The sequence below is a fragment of the Lodderomyces elongisporus genome, chromosome 3 (genome assembly GCF_030384665.1).
Source record: "Lodderomyces elongisporus chromosome 3, complete sequence".
In the NCBI taxonomy this organism is placed as follows: Eukaryota; Fungi; Ascomycota; class Pichiomycetes; order Serinales; family Debaryomycetaceae; genus Lodderomyces; species Lodderomyces elongisporus.
In genome coordinates, this window is record NC_083675.1 from 2261366 (window position 1) to 2275009 (window position 13644).

The 13644-nt window shown below is 38.3% G+C and overlaps 4 protein-coding genes across 4 annotated transcripts; 2 read left to right on the forward strand and 2 right to left on the reverse strand. All coding sequences in view use genetic code 12, as the record gives it.

Annotated features, from left to right (window-relative positions):
* Positions 1 to 284: 284 nt before the first annotated feature.
* LCB2 (serine palmitoyltransferase component) lies at positions 285 to 1997 on the reverse strand (the record flags this gene model as incomplete). Its single annotated transcript, XM_001525681.2, has 1 exon — positions 285 to 1997. The coding sequence occupies one exon, from the start codon at positions 1995 to 1997 to the stop codon at positions 285 to 287; it is 1713 nt and encodes a 570-aa protein (XP_001525731.2).
* Positions 1998 to 2937: 940 nt separating this feature from the next.
* PVL30_003138 (uncharacterized protein) lies at positions 2938 to 4545 on the reverse strand (the record flags this gene model as incomplete). The annotated part of the gene is made up of 1 exon (XM_001525682.2): positions 2938 to 4545. One exon carries the CDS (start codon positions 4543 to 4545, stop codon positions 2938 to 2940), a length of 1608 nt encoding a protein of 535 aa, XP_001525732.2.
* A 609-nt stretch (positions 4546 to 5154) lies between these two features.
* On the forward strand, positions 5155 to 6486 carry PVL30_003139 (uncharacterized protein; the record flags this gene model as incomplete). Its single annotated transcript, XM_001525683.2, has 1 exon — positions 5155 to 6486. One exon carries the CDS (start codon positions 5155 to 5157, stop codon positions 6484 to 6486), a length of 1332 nt encoding a protein of 443 aa, XP_001525733.2.
* A 1579-nt stretch (positions 6487 to 8065) lies between these two features.
* On the forward strand, positions 8066 to 9724 carry PVL30_003140 (uncharacterized protein; the record flags this gene model as incomplete). Its single annotated transcript, XM_001528764.1, has 1 exon — positions 8066 to 9724. One exon carries the CDS (start codon positions 8066 to 8068, stop codon positions 9722 to 9724), a length of 1659 nt encoding a protein of 552 aa, XP_001528814.2.
* Between the last annotated feature and the right edge of the window lie 3920 nt (positions 9725 to 13644).

Genomic DNA, 13644 nt, shown 5'->3' on the forward strand with positions numbered 1-13644 from the left:
GCGCAGTAGATATTGTTTGATAATATGAATGAGGATGATATATATACATGTATTAAAGATTGGTTAATATTACTATCATTATTAATAATTAAATTATAACTATTATTATTATTATTACTATTATTATTATTATTACTATTATTATTATTATTATTATTATTATTATTATTACTATTATTACTATTATTATTATTATTATCAGGACAATTCCTTACAGTATCCTAGTCAAGCGATTCTTGTCTTTGACAATTCATCACTTAACAAGAAGAAATTTTATATTCTATCTAAAGTAATTTCGGCTTCTTACAATCTTCAACGTTTGTGGCAATGACATCTTCAATGGTCCAACGCGGTGGTTCGCCTGGTGATTTGCAACCGCCAGCAATTCCACTACTAAACTTCAAATAAATCAAATCACCAACTTCACTTAATTTAGTCAAGACGTAATCTAAATCTTCCTTAGTCAAGGCCGAGGATACACAAAGTCTAGCTCTTGCACTGATCAATGGAGTTGCTGGATAACTGACAATAACCACAGCAATGCCCAAGTCGTACAACATACGAGAAAGGGCAGGCATCTTTGATGGAAGAAACAAAAGCAATGGTATCACTGGCGAATCGTCTGCTCCATACACAATAAATCCCAACTTCTTCAATCCCAAACGCAAGTATCTTGAGTTGAATGCAATTCTTTGTAATCTTTCTTGACCTTCGCCAGGGTTGAGTGTGCCCTTTATGACATTTAAAGAGGATATAATTTGGCCCAAGACTGGTGGTGGCACACTTTCACTGTATCCTTGAGTGATATAATTAAGACGTAGCTTGTCAATAACATATTTATCACCAGCAATATAACCTCCAGTAGCACCAAAAGATTTGGTAAAAGTTCCCATAAGAATGTCTACTCTGGCTGGGTCAACCGAGAAATAGTCACAAATACCGCGGCCCTCGGGTCCCAAAGCACCAATAGAATGCGCCTCATCAACAAACAAATAACATTTGTACTTGTCCTTGAGGTTAATAAGTTCAGGAAGGTTACACATATTACCTTCCATCGAGTACAATCCTTCAACAGCAATAATGATTTTCTTCCAAGGTCTGTGTGTTTTTGGTTGTCCTTGGGCAATTTGGTTTCGGATCAAATTTTCCAAATCCTTCATATCGTTGTGCTTGTAAACTTTGACAATGGCTCCCGAAAGTCTTATACCAAATCTAATCGAAGCATGGTTGAGCTCATCCGAGATAACCAAAGTCTTTGGATCAGCAATGGATGCAAAAAAGTTGGCATTCGTACCATAACCTTGACTCACGATAATTGCATCCTCTTTACCAACAAAATCAGCAACAACACGTTCACACTCTTTGTGCAAATCTGTAGTACCACAATAAAGTCTTGGTGAGCATGCCGAGGTTCCATACTCATCGACACATTTTAATGCAAAATCGGTACACACTCCGCTTGATTGTGCAAATCCAAGATAGTTATAGGATGAAAGATTTAAACATTCTTTAGACGTGCCATCGTACAAGTAGCCAGTTTTGCCCTCTCTAATTCTATTAAAACATTTGATGAATCTTCCTGGAGCACCGTGGATCGGCCTAGCAAAGCAATCATCGATTCTTGTTTTTAATCTACGAACGTAAAAGGACTCGAATCCATCGTACCATGGTGCATACCCATCCTTTTCAACCAAATGACCGTATTCTTTTGGCTTGAATATTTTACCGAAAAAGTCTCGGACATGGCCAATGAGAATAAGAATAAGGAAATTGAGATATGTTGATAGATAAATAACATATGGTGGGTCATCATCGATTGGTGTAGGAAGTGGTTCACCAACCGGGTGTTTTGAAACGTAGAGGTACTCTTTAGAAGTCAATTTACCATATTCCAAATCACTTCTTAACGATAATGGACGATTATCTTCTGGCGCATTGGGGATGAATTTGCTATATTGTTTAGCTTTCGGTTTAGAACTGGTTTTCGACGAGGACATTAAATTCGTGTAACTGTAGAGTTTCTGTTTTTTTATTTATTCAAAATAAATTAAGCTTATGGGTCTGTTAAAAAGTAATCAAGTGCTATTTGTTTATATGTACATGCAAAATGCCTGAATTAGTTTGTTTTCTTCTATTTTTTTTGATTTTTTGATTTTTATATTTTCAATGAAATGATACTATGAAGAATCTGCAACAGTTGATGACGGATATGCTTTTATAATGATTGCTGATGATATAAAAACAGTTTTTCCTTTCTTTTTTTCTATCCAAAATGTTGAAAGAAAAATGTCTTTGCCTGTGGTTGTAGGTAGGACACACGTATAATTAAAAATGAGGTACAGAACAGAAGAAGTCCTTGTTTTATAAAACAGTAGAATGTACTGCTTTCTTTTTTTTGGGAGATGTGGGGGGGGAAGGTTGGGAGTAGGGTTATTGGTTGTTGCTTGCTGAAAGGTGTTAGTGTAGCCTGTGCTGTTGAGTAAACGTAAGTTGTTGTTCTTGTTGTTTATATCTTCAACTTGGTCAATGAAATATGGGCCCTTAACAATTATCGACTGTCAAATTGTTTCAAGAAGTCTTTCGCTTCAACCAAAAGAAAAAAAAAAATATTTATTTGTATATAAATAAATACATAAAAAAAATTAAGAAGGAAAAAAAAAAAATTGTTCGGGAAAGGAAAGAGAAAAAAGAAAAATAGGAGAAAATTCTTATGGATTACGTAAACATTACGTAAGAACCGGACTAATTCGCGTCACGATCCAGCTATTCCACAACGCTTGCACTACAGTAAAACACAGTAAAAAAAAAAAGCACACTACATTTGATTATTGCACTGTAACGTGCACTTTTAAAGACTCAAAAATTGGTTAACTCAAGGTTAGTTAAATGTTTATTCTATTCATCAAACTATATTTAACTAAACTTACTTCATCTAGTTTATTGTCTATCCACTTTGTAAACTTCGTAGTTCCTCTCTTCATCACCAATCAATTTCAACATGTAATCGTATCTGGGTAATTCCCATTCAATATGTCCAATCGATAGAATAGTCATATTGTCAAATAATGGGTCACTGGCAATAAAGTCGTGACATTTTTGCATAACTTTTTCATCTTCCATGCATGAGAATGCTTCGTCCAAGATCAAGATCTCCGGCTTTTTAACTATTGCTCTCAAAAACAATGCCAACTTTTGATCAGTCATGTTCAAATCAACAAACCTTGCATCACCACTTACATCGATCCTTTCTTTAAAAGCATTGAGAATATACTCTACTCTGACTTTGGCCTCTTTATCGACGTTTTTCCAATTGGCCTTGTATGCAAAGTTAGAATTACCAATATCGGGGACAAGTCCATTGTATATCACATCAAGCATGGTTTTTGAATGCTGGGGAATCAAAGCATGCAATTCGGGCGAAGAAATACCAATCTGGTTGTTGACATCAAAGAAAGTGACCCCACTACCAGTCTCACGAACTATACCATCAATAGAAAGTACAGATCGCCAGCTTTGAGGATGATCGGCATTAATCAACGAAAGTATAGTTGTTTTACCGGTACCATTATCACCCATAATCCGCCATTTCTCGCCACGCAAAATTTTCCAATTGAAATTTTGGAAAATCGTTAGTTCCTTATACTTTACTCTTGCATTATTGAATTCAATGTGTGGCGTCTCTGTAATATGCGTTTGTTCGATTTTCGTCAATTTGGGAGCAGCTTGTGCTTGAAGATGCAGATTTCGCTTTTTCAATTTCTCAACAGAATGACCTATTTCTAAATTAGACTCCTGATCCTCAACTAGTAACCCTGAATCATCAATGTATGCCGATTTTTGGATCCAACTAGGAGGTTCATCTTGAACTCTTAACCCCAAAACTATTGCGATATCAAGATGGTCATGAACGTTTTGTAATGCATCACTAACTTTTATGGTATTACTTGGGTCTAATCCCAAGAACGGGTCATCGATAATCAACAAATTTGGTTTAAACATTAAGGATTTTGCAATTCGTGCGCGTCTCATTTGTCCATTACTTAAGGAATTGATCCATTTCAGTTGGAGATGCGTTAAATTGAACAATTTCATCAACTCCTCGATATAGCTCTTGTCTATTTCTCTTTCTTGTGTATTATAATTGTTCAAGCCAGTAATGTAATTAAACACAGAATTAACATCATCGGACATTTCAAGTTTACCTTTGTATGATAGAGACTCGTACCTTGCCGACATGTGAACAACATCCAATCCAGATTTATCCTTAAAGTCAAGGAACTGAAGTTGTTTCGATGGCTCGGTAATCAACGGGTACTCTCTAGATGATGATGGTATGGAAACATATTCACCAGCTATCGCTCTGAGCATTGTGGATTTCATAGGACCTGTAATTACCCATGACAGGTTTGAAATATTACTTGATGGCGGTGTGATTTGGAAATCAGAAATGGGTGATTTGAAAAAAAAAGATGCTGTTTGTGCCCCATTTCGTTTAAAATTGGCATTTGCAAGCTTTATTAGACAATCCTTAGCTGACGAGGCCATTGGTAGGGTGAATAGTGGAAATCAATGAGGAATGATGGTTTTCCTTTTTCTCTTTTGCTCTTTTTTGTTTTTGTTTTTGTTTGTTTTTTTCTTTTTTTGTCTGTTTGTTGTGTTGAATTCCTTTTTTCACCTTATATTTCAGCCTTGATTAAGGAAGGTGAGTCAAAAATACAAGAGTAAAGAATGGTATTCTGTCAGGCCGAACGGAAAACTGTCCGCTAAATACAGCCCCTTAATAAAATATGTTTGTACATATTTGAGGTATTTATATAGATTAGCTAACAAATAAACATTTTTTCTCCTACCCACCATCCACCATTACCCCCTAACAGTTTTAATCGAGACACGAGAATATAAATTCAAAAAGTTTTTTCTACATATTTAATAAATATCTATATATATATATATCTTTTTTTTCCCCTACTCTATTTGGCTCACGTACTCGTACTATGTGAATCTTTCAGGGATACGTCAAAAGTAACTAGCAATTAGATAGCGGAGACTCCAAGTCTTCTTTTTTTTTTTTTCTTTACAATATATTAATGGAAGCTGTTTCATTTACAACACATATACACTACATATACACTACATATACAGTACATTGTAAAGATGAATATGACAGATCCCATACCAACGGAGACTGATATTGTTGAACCAAAACCAACGCCAGCAGTAAAGGAAACAAAGGCAGAGTTGGAAAAAGACGCAAAAGAAATAGAGAAAGAAAAAGAAAAGTTGGAACCTATTGAGTCTTCTGGCAATAGCGACAACACTAGTGAAAATGGTAGTAAAGGTGACATTGATGTAAATGCAAGGACTGAAAAGACAATCGAGGCTCTTGAAAACGAAATTGATAAGGCTTATACCTTGGTTGAATCCAAATTTCAAGAACTTTGGAAAGAAACGACTGTAAATGCTCAAGTGTTACAGGACAAATACAATGTTGATGAGTACAAAGAGTCACTCTTTAAACAATTGAATTCAATGAAGGCTAATTTGGCAGACAATCAAAATCTTAAATCAGTTACTGAAAACCTCAAATCATTTGAGGTGCAATTGAAGGAGATGAAATTGGAGGATAAGTTCCGTATAAAAGAGATTGCCAATACTGCAGATCATGCGTTGGATGTCCTTGATTCCAAATTGGAGATTGTGGAAAAAGAAGCAAGTAAATACATTTCATCATTTAGTTCCTTTTTCTCGAGTATTGTTACCATCAAATCCGATACCCCTCCCCCAGAACAAACAGAAGGCAAGACAAGGGAGTTGTTATTCTCGTCCAATCCTCATGATTATGCACATTATGGAACCACTCGATATGATAATGATCTATTTAAGCTTCACACAGTGCAAACGTACTATTTAGATGAGGGTAATGACGATAACCAAGAAGATGGGTTTAAACAATTCAATGTTGATCTGAAGACAAATGATATAGAAGCTTTGTTGAAAAAGTACCCTAATACTCTTACCAATACAATGAATGACCTTGTACCAGTTAAAGTCAGCTACAATAAATTCTGGTACAGATATTTCAAGCATGATAATAAACTAAAGGAAATGGAGAGACAACGAAAGGAATTATTAGCTAAAGAAAAGAGCGAGAAAAAACGTGGAGATAAGAACAATATTAATACCAATGATGATGGAGATGAAGAAGGTGAAGAAGAAGACGATGAAGACGATTTTAATTGGGATGACGATGATGAAGAAGAAGAAGAAGATGATGGCGGAAAAGAAGCTAGCGTGGCAGAAGCTAGTGTGAAAGAGAAAGCAGAAAGAAAAAAGAGTGGAATCAGTGTTAAGGATAAGTCTGAAATCAAGAACACGGAGCAAAATGATAGTGATCAGCCTGAATCTGCCGAGACTGAAGATACCGGTGATGAAGATGAAGAAAAAGACGACGAAGAAGAAGAAGAAGATGATGATGATTGGGAGTAGAATAGGTTTTTTTCTTTTATTTTCGTTTTTCTGATTCATTTTCTATTCCTTTTGGAATTATCCTAAACAGTGTAAGGTAATTTATTGAAACATATGGTAATACATTGTTGTGTCATTTTCTGCTATACATGTCACATAGCGACTTAAGTAAGTCGCATTATGCCATCATTTCTGTGAAACAGAAATTAGTGTCATTACCAATTATTCAGGGTAATGAGAGAACAAACAAATTAAGTTAGTATAGAAGGATATAAATAGTGGGTAGAAGTCGCACTCTAGACTTCTATCAAATTGTATAGAATTATCGATAAATAACACATTTTACGGTCACAACAAGTATAACGCAAATCAGTGAATATTGGTAGAGAATGGCCACTCTACTAATTCCCTTCACTTGAGTATTGTATGAGACAATTTACTTCTTACACTTAAACACCATACCATGATCATGGTAAGAACAGTTACGAAATCACTTAGTCAGAATATAGCCAGTTAGGTTGTAAATAGAATAGCTGGTACTAGTGAGCAGGTAGCGATAACCTAGTGCACAGCAGTCGCACACTTACGTTGAGTAACGTTGCTATGTGACATTTTGGTGGTCCCTAGCAGGAACTTCGACCATTCCTGCACTTGTTGCAGACCTTTGGTACTGCAACTTGTGATTCATACTGACTGGTGTCATAGAGTTTGAAATAATTTGTCGAACTAGGTGTGTCACTGTCGCGAAAGTCTCACTACCTAGAATAGAGGGAGGAAGTGCTCCTTAAGGCGTTTGAACTTAAAATCCTACACTAAACCAACTTGGGAGGAAGTGCTCCTTAAGGCGTTTGAACTTAAAATCCTACACTAAACCAACTCGGGAGGAAGTGCTCCTTAAGGCATTAGAACTTAGAATCCTACACTAAACCAACTCGGGAGGAAGTGCTCCTTAAGGCATTAGAACTTAGAATCCTACACTAAACCAACTCGGGAGGAAGTGCTCCTTAAGGCATTAGAACTTAGAATCCTACACTAAACCAACTCGGGAGGAAGTGCTCCTTAAGGCATTAGAACTTAGAATCCTACACTAAACCAACTTGGGAGGAAGTGCTCCTTAAGGCATTTAGAACTTAGAATCCTACACTAAACCAACTCGGGAGGAAGTGCTCCTTAAGGCGTTTGAACTTAAAATCCTACACTAAACCAACTCGGGAGGAAGTGCTCCTTAAGGCGTTTGAACTTAGAATCCTACACTAAAACAACCTATGGGAGGAAGTGCTCCTTAAGGCGTTTGACCTTAGAATCCTACACTAAAACACAACCATTGAAGATTAGACCTTGTACATGTACACTACCCATGGATATGAGGATATTGTGAAGCATTACCATTTGGGAATCAGATGTGATTTAACACACCGCCCAGTGATCATCATATACCAAGGATATATTTGTATCACACAAAGTCAAGTGGACAAATGTATAAATAATACCTTAAGTTCCCGAAGAAAGGTTTGACGAGCCGGTCATACTACATAACCGGAAACGTACAAATAAACCACACACCCATCACGAGACATCAACGTTATTAACAAGCCAACAAATGCCTTACTCAGACATACATCACGCGGATCCTAACCATACCGCTCAACCCAACGCAGTTTTAAACGCACCTACCTTGGATAATGTTAACTCATCCGCCACGTCTGAGATTAGTAACTCATCAGAGGATGATAGTGGAATCGAGGAGAACCACGTTACATCAAAAGGGGGAGTCCAGAAGGATAAACCCATTGAGGAGAAAACAGACGACACTATCAGCAACCAAAATGTAGCCACTACCTTAGCTAAAGTTAACAGTGAGAATGCAGATTTGAGAGCAACTGTTAACAGATTAACAATGTTAGTCGCTGACTTGACAGAAAAGTTACATGACCTGTCAAACAAACCAAGAGTGGACGATGGTCACATTGGTGATCAAGCCCAATCGACCCCGTCCACCCAAAAGAATCACCTTAGTGAATCCTTCCTGTCTGCCCATTCCTTTAAAGACAAAGAAACAACCAATATGTTATTCCAACCTCTGGCTATATACGATGGAGTTTCGTACGCCCAAGGGGGTGGACCAGTTGAAGTCATGATAAAAGGATATGAAGCAACGTGTCAGAAGATAAACGACTACAGGAAGAGATTCATCGATAATGAAAGAATTGAAGATATTCCTTACATTAGAAGACCCGACCCCAACGTCGAGAAAGTATTTATTGCTCACTACAATGAATTGTCAACCAAACTTATCAGAACACATCAAGATGAATTAGCTATAAAACGTTATGATGCCCAGAAATTTCCTTCACCCACTTCTAAAGACTTTGATGGATTCTTCTTTTGGTTAAGGAAGTTGATTTGGTATAAACATACTTATTTTATTCCTGATTACTTACTCAGAGAAGAAGTTATTGCTGTAGCACAACTGGTCAAAAATGAAACATTGTTGGACATTGTCAAAGCTGCCACTAAAAGAAAAGGAAACGAACAGCATAAACCAATCAAGTACCATCGTATTCTAGAAGAGTGGGGAAAGAAAGCATCAGAAGAGCATTACGTTGATATCATCGGAGAAGTAAACAGGGTCATCAAACCAAATGTGGACCCTAAAAGTGTGATGATCATAGTTCAGACCGAAATTGACAACTACTTGGAAAACAATGAAATTGGTGACTTACCCGCATTGACTTGGATTCGATTATTCAAAACCCTATTCAATAAACTCGGGGGAGTTATGGACCAGATAATTACATATATGAGCAGCAGAATTAAAGTACAAAGATACGACGACGATGCCGAAATAAAGGAAATATGGATTAATGGAGAAGATGTCAGACATTACCTTACCTCGATCAAGGTAAATAGTCACGACCATTTAATTGCCATGGAAATGAATTTATCATATGTGGATATCTGGGACGCTATAAACACTACATATACGGCGAAGATGACTTTGATAAATTCACGACAAAATGAATCCAAATCACAAAACAAACAAAAAGAACCCTGCCTAGTCTGTGGACGAACAAATCATAAGACTGAGGTTTGCTTCCGAGCACAAAACGCTGCTAAACGAGGAATGATCAAAATAAAGGATGGACGAATCTACACAGTTGACGATAATGAATTGAAAGTTGGAGAGAATGAATTTATGGTAAAGAAATACCCAGACCTATTCACTCAACAAGCGAGGCACCGTGAGGGCGGAAATTAAGACGATAAGTAAACTACAACCGCTGAAAACTCCAGTCGACCAATCATCTAGCGCTGAAGTTAATGCAGTGCAAACTAGAAGTCAGACGAAAGCGGGAAAAAGATTAACTACTCCCAAATCGACAATTCCAAAACCCCAAACTACTCAAAGAAGAAGCCAAGTTATTAAAGATAATATGAAGGCCCAACGATCAACAACCAGTGAAGACGATACCAGTCCCAAACAATCATCAAATGCTCCGGATTCCACAAACCCTGAACTTACAAATAATCTTACCCCTTTTGTTAATCAACATCTCACTGAAGATGACATTTCCACAGACCCAGACTACACTTATACAGAACCTCCGTTATCTGAACAAAAGTTTCAAACTACACCTTCGGCAATGGATAAAGAATTGAACAACTTAGCGCAAGAAGGTACCATACTGCCTGAAGAAGAGATGCTACAATTCTTGAATGATGATGCCGGGAATGAGGTGGAAGAGCCAAATAAGATTGAAATCATGGACGTAGATGAGGAAGAGGATCGCAACAACGATAATCTAGAAAGTCCCCACGATCTAGAACCCGGAGATTTAAGTCCTAATGCCCTAGACAAACTCACAGATGAAAGTGAGAATCAACAAGATGAGACGTTAGGTGATGATACCAGTATAAGACTCCTTCGGAGAAAAAGGACTAGCCGTTTCGATATGCCAGACAAACAGACTTTCTTTGAAAAGATGCCAACTGAGAATATTCAAGTGACCATGTCATTAGCAGATTTCCTTGGGATATCTCCAGAGTATAGGAAAGACATACACGAAAGGACAAAAGGAATATTGGTAGCCAGAGCGGGACCCATGAACGCTCCAAAATATGAAGTCAATGAAACCGTAATCATTAACCCTAACGAACACACAAACGACGCTGACCAAATCTACATCCCAGCGAAGATCCAGAACCGGGATGTCACCCTTAAATATGACACGGCGCTGCAAGTGAGTTTGATTAACCCAAAGACCCTTGATGGATTGAACGTCAAATGGTCAAAGCTATCGCCAGCGGTACGAATTATTGGTGTGAATAAAGATGAGGTACTAGTGGAGAAAGGAGTAGCTATTGATATATTCATTCACTTTATCCCACTCACAGCACATTTATTAGTACACGACGCTACGCCTGTTGGACAGATATTATTAGGACTCCCGTTCCAAAATGAGCATAAACTCAGTATTGGCTTCAATAATGATGACAAGCGAGAATTAAGGTTCAAAGTAGACGGTAAAGTTTTGAAATTCCCAGTTCAACAAGTCGGAAGAGAGAGTTTCCAAGTTAACCAATACCCTGAAATCCAATGCAACGAAGCAACCTCCGCAAACCAACTCGAAGAGTTGTTGACCACATCCTTTAACGGTTCCAAAGCTACAGCTGAAGAAATGCGCTACTTTATCTCAAAATGTGCAGATGTTACTGACGTGTTCTATGTCAAAGGTGGGCATCCTGGCCGCCTAAAGCCTGAAGTTCATCCACCGGTACAAATCAAACTCAGAGATAAAAATGCCTTCTGGAGGTGTAAGTCTATCCCGTTAGGTATAAAGAGGCCAGCAGCAGTCGAGATCCTTAGCGAAATGTTAAAGAACGGACAACTCCAATATAGTAGTGCTGCTTACCGAAATCCATGGTTCCTTATCCCCAAAAAGGATGGAAGGCATAGAATGTTGATTGATCTCCGAGAACTTAACAAACATGTTGAGTTGGAGGGGGGTCACCCTCAATCTACAGATGAATTGACATCTGAATTGAGTGGGAGACTGTTTAATACACTCATTGACGTTCAGAATGCTTATTTTCAAGTTCCATTAGACCCAACAACCAACGATGTGACTAGTTTCAACAGCCCATTAGGATTGCTTAAGTATGCAGTGTTACCACAAGGATACCTTAATCTGGTTAGCGAGTTTAGCTCTATCCTACAAAAAATATTATCACCAGTGGCCAAAGATGTAATATGCTTTATTGATGATATTGCTATCTGTGGTCCAACAGTTGAAGACCTATCGGAGTCGCTGATGAAAGAACACCTTGACAAAGTGCATCAGGTCCTTCAACTCCTTGCTCACGCTGGATTGGAAATCAACCCAGCTAAGCTAAAAGTCGCTGTGGAGGATTGTGAATTTCTCGGTTATCGAATTACACCTGAAGGTAAAACAATCATACGCGGACAGGTGGATGCGTTAACAAATTACCCACGTCCTACCACACAAAAGAAAATGGAGAGTTTCCTTGGTCTTGTGAATTATTATAGACAATTAATTGTCGGGTTTGCAGAGTTGACGGCTCCACTCTACGACCTCATTCTGAAAGCCAAAGAACACCCCAAACACCTACTCGAATGGGATGATCAAACAATCAACTACTTCCAACATATCATCAGAGTACTTACAAGCTGCCCCGTACTACAACCATTCAATGACAAACAAATCACCACTATTCATACTGATGCGTCAACTGAATCTTGGGGTGGTGTACTTCAAAACACAGATGCTCATGGTGTCACCAGGATGGTCCTGTGCTATTCTGGAAAGTTCCATGGGTCCGAAAGACACTACACTATATATGAGAAAGAGTTATTTAGTATCTATTTAACCTTGAACGCTATTCAACCATTACTCGTCGGGTATAAAGATATCCTCTACATCTACTGCGACAACAAAGCACTTGTCACAGTTTTAGATAAGCCTTTGGAAAATTCACATTTTGTAAACCGAACTTACAAGTGGTTGAATTATATCCGGTCTTTCAATTACATGATCATCCATATTGATGGGAAAAGGAATGTCATAGCGGATGCCCTTAGCCGCTGTCACCTGTCTTCCCTTCAAGCCGAAAATTACGCGGTTGAGGAGGTACGAAACCTATTTAGGAACAGCCTCGACCCAACTATCCTCGCCGAGGTAAACACAGTCAACATAATCACGAATGCCAATAACTCCTACAAAGGTATTAATGTTCATTACATCCAAAATTACCTCAAAACCTTAGAGATCCCTACTACGTTCCTGAAATCCAAAGATTTGAAACGATTTACTAACCGGGCTTTAGAGTTCTATTTACAGGACGGTAAATTGTACAAACGGGGAAAAGACGGATCCTATACTCGAAAGGTGATAACCAACTCCAACGAAGTCCGAAATTTGTTCCAACTTACCCATGATGCTCGAGGTCACTTAGGCTTAGAAGCCTGCTTCAACCTATTAAACTGTCACGCCTTTATCCCGAATTTGTACCGCAGGTTAAAAGCATATACCACATCATGTCTTCACTGCCAAAAGCAAGGCCCTGCCACATTACAGAGAGACCCACTCTACTTTCACCTTCCCGCAGGCCTCTTTCACACTGTTGTATGTGATTGTGTCAAGATTGGAAACATCGTGATAGTTGTTGCCAGAGATGAATTCCTGGCGTGGGCTGAAGCTCGTATTCTCCCTGAACTTTCCGCTGAAGCGGTTGCCGATTTCATTTTTGATGCCTTTATTGCGCGAGTTGGTTCATTTCACACGTTGAAGACTGACAATGGGCCTGAATTTGCGAACAGAATACTCCGGAGACTATTGGATATTCACGGTATCAAAGCCACCTATTCCGTACCTTACCACCCACAAGGAAATGGTATGATTGAAGCCTCTCATAAAAGGATTATCCGGTTTATGCAACTGCTCCCCCCACGAGTTAACTTCCAACATGCCTTGCTGACCGCACTTTGGGTGGATAGAACTACCGTACGGAAGAGGACTGGGTTTTCCCCCCAATACTTAGTCTATGGATTTGAGGGACACAGTCCTTTGAGGTCCTTCCTAGACATTACTCCAAAACATACTACTTACACTGAGGATGAGTTATTTAAATTCCGATTTCGCCAGTTGTACCATAGGACAA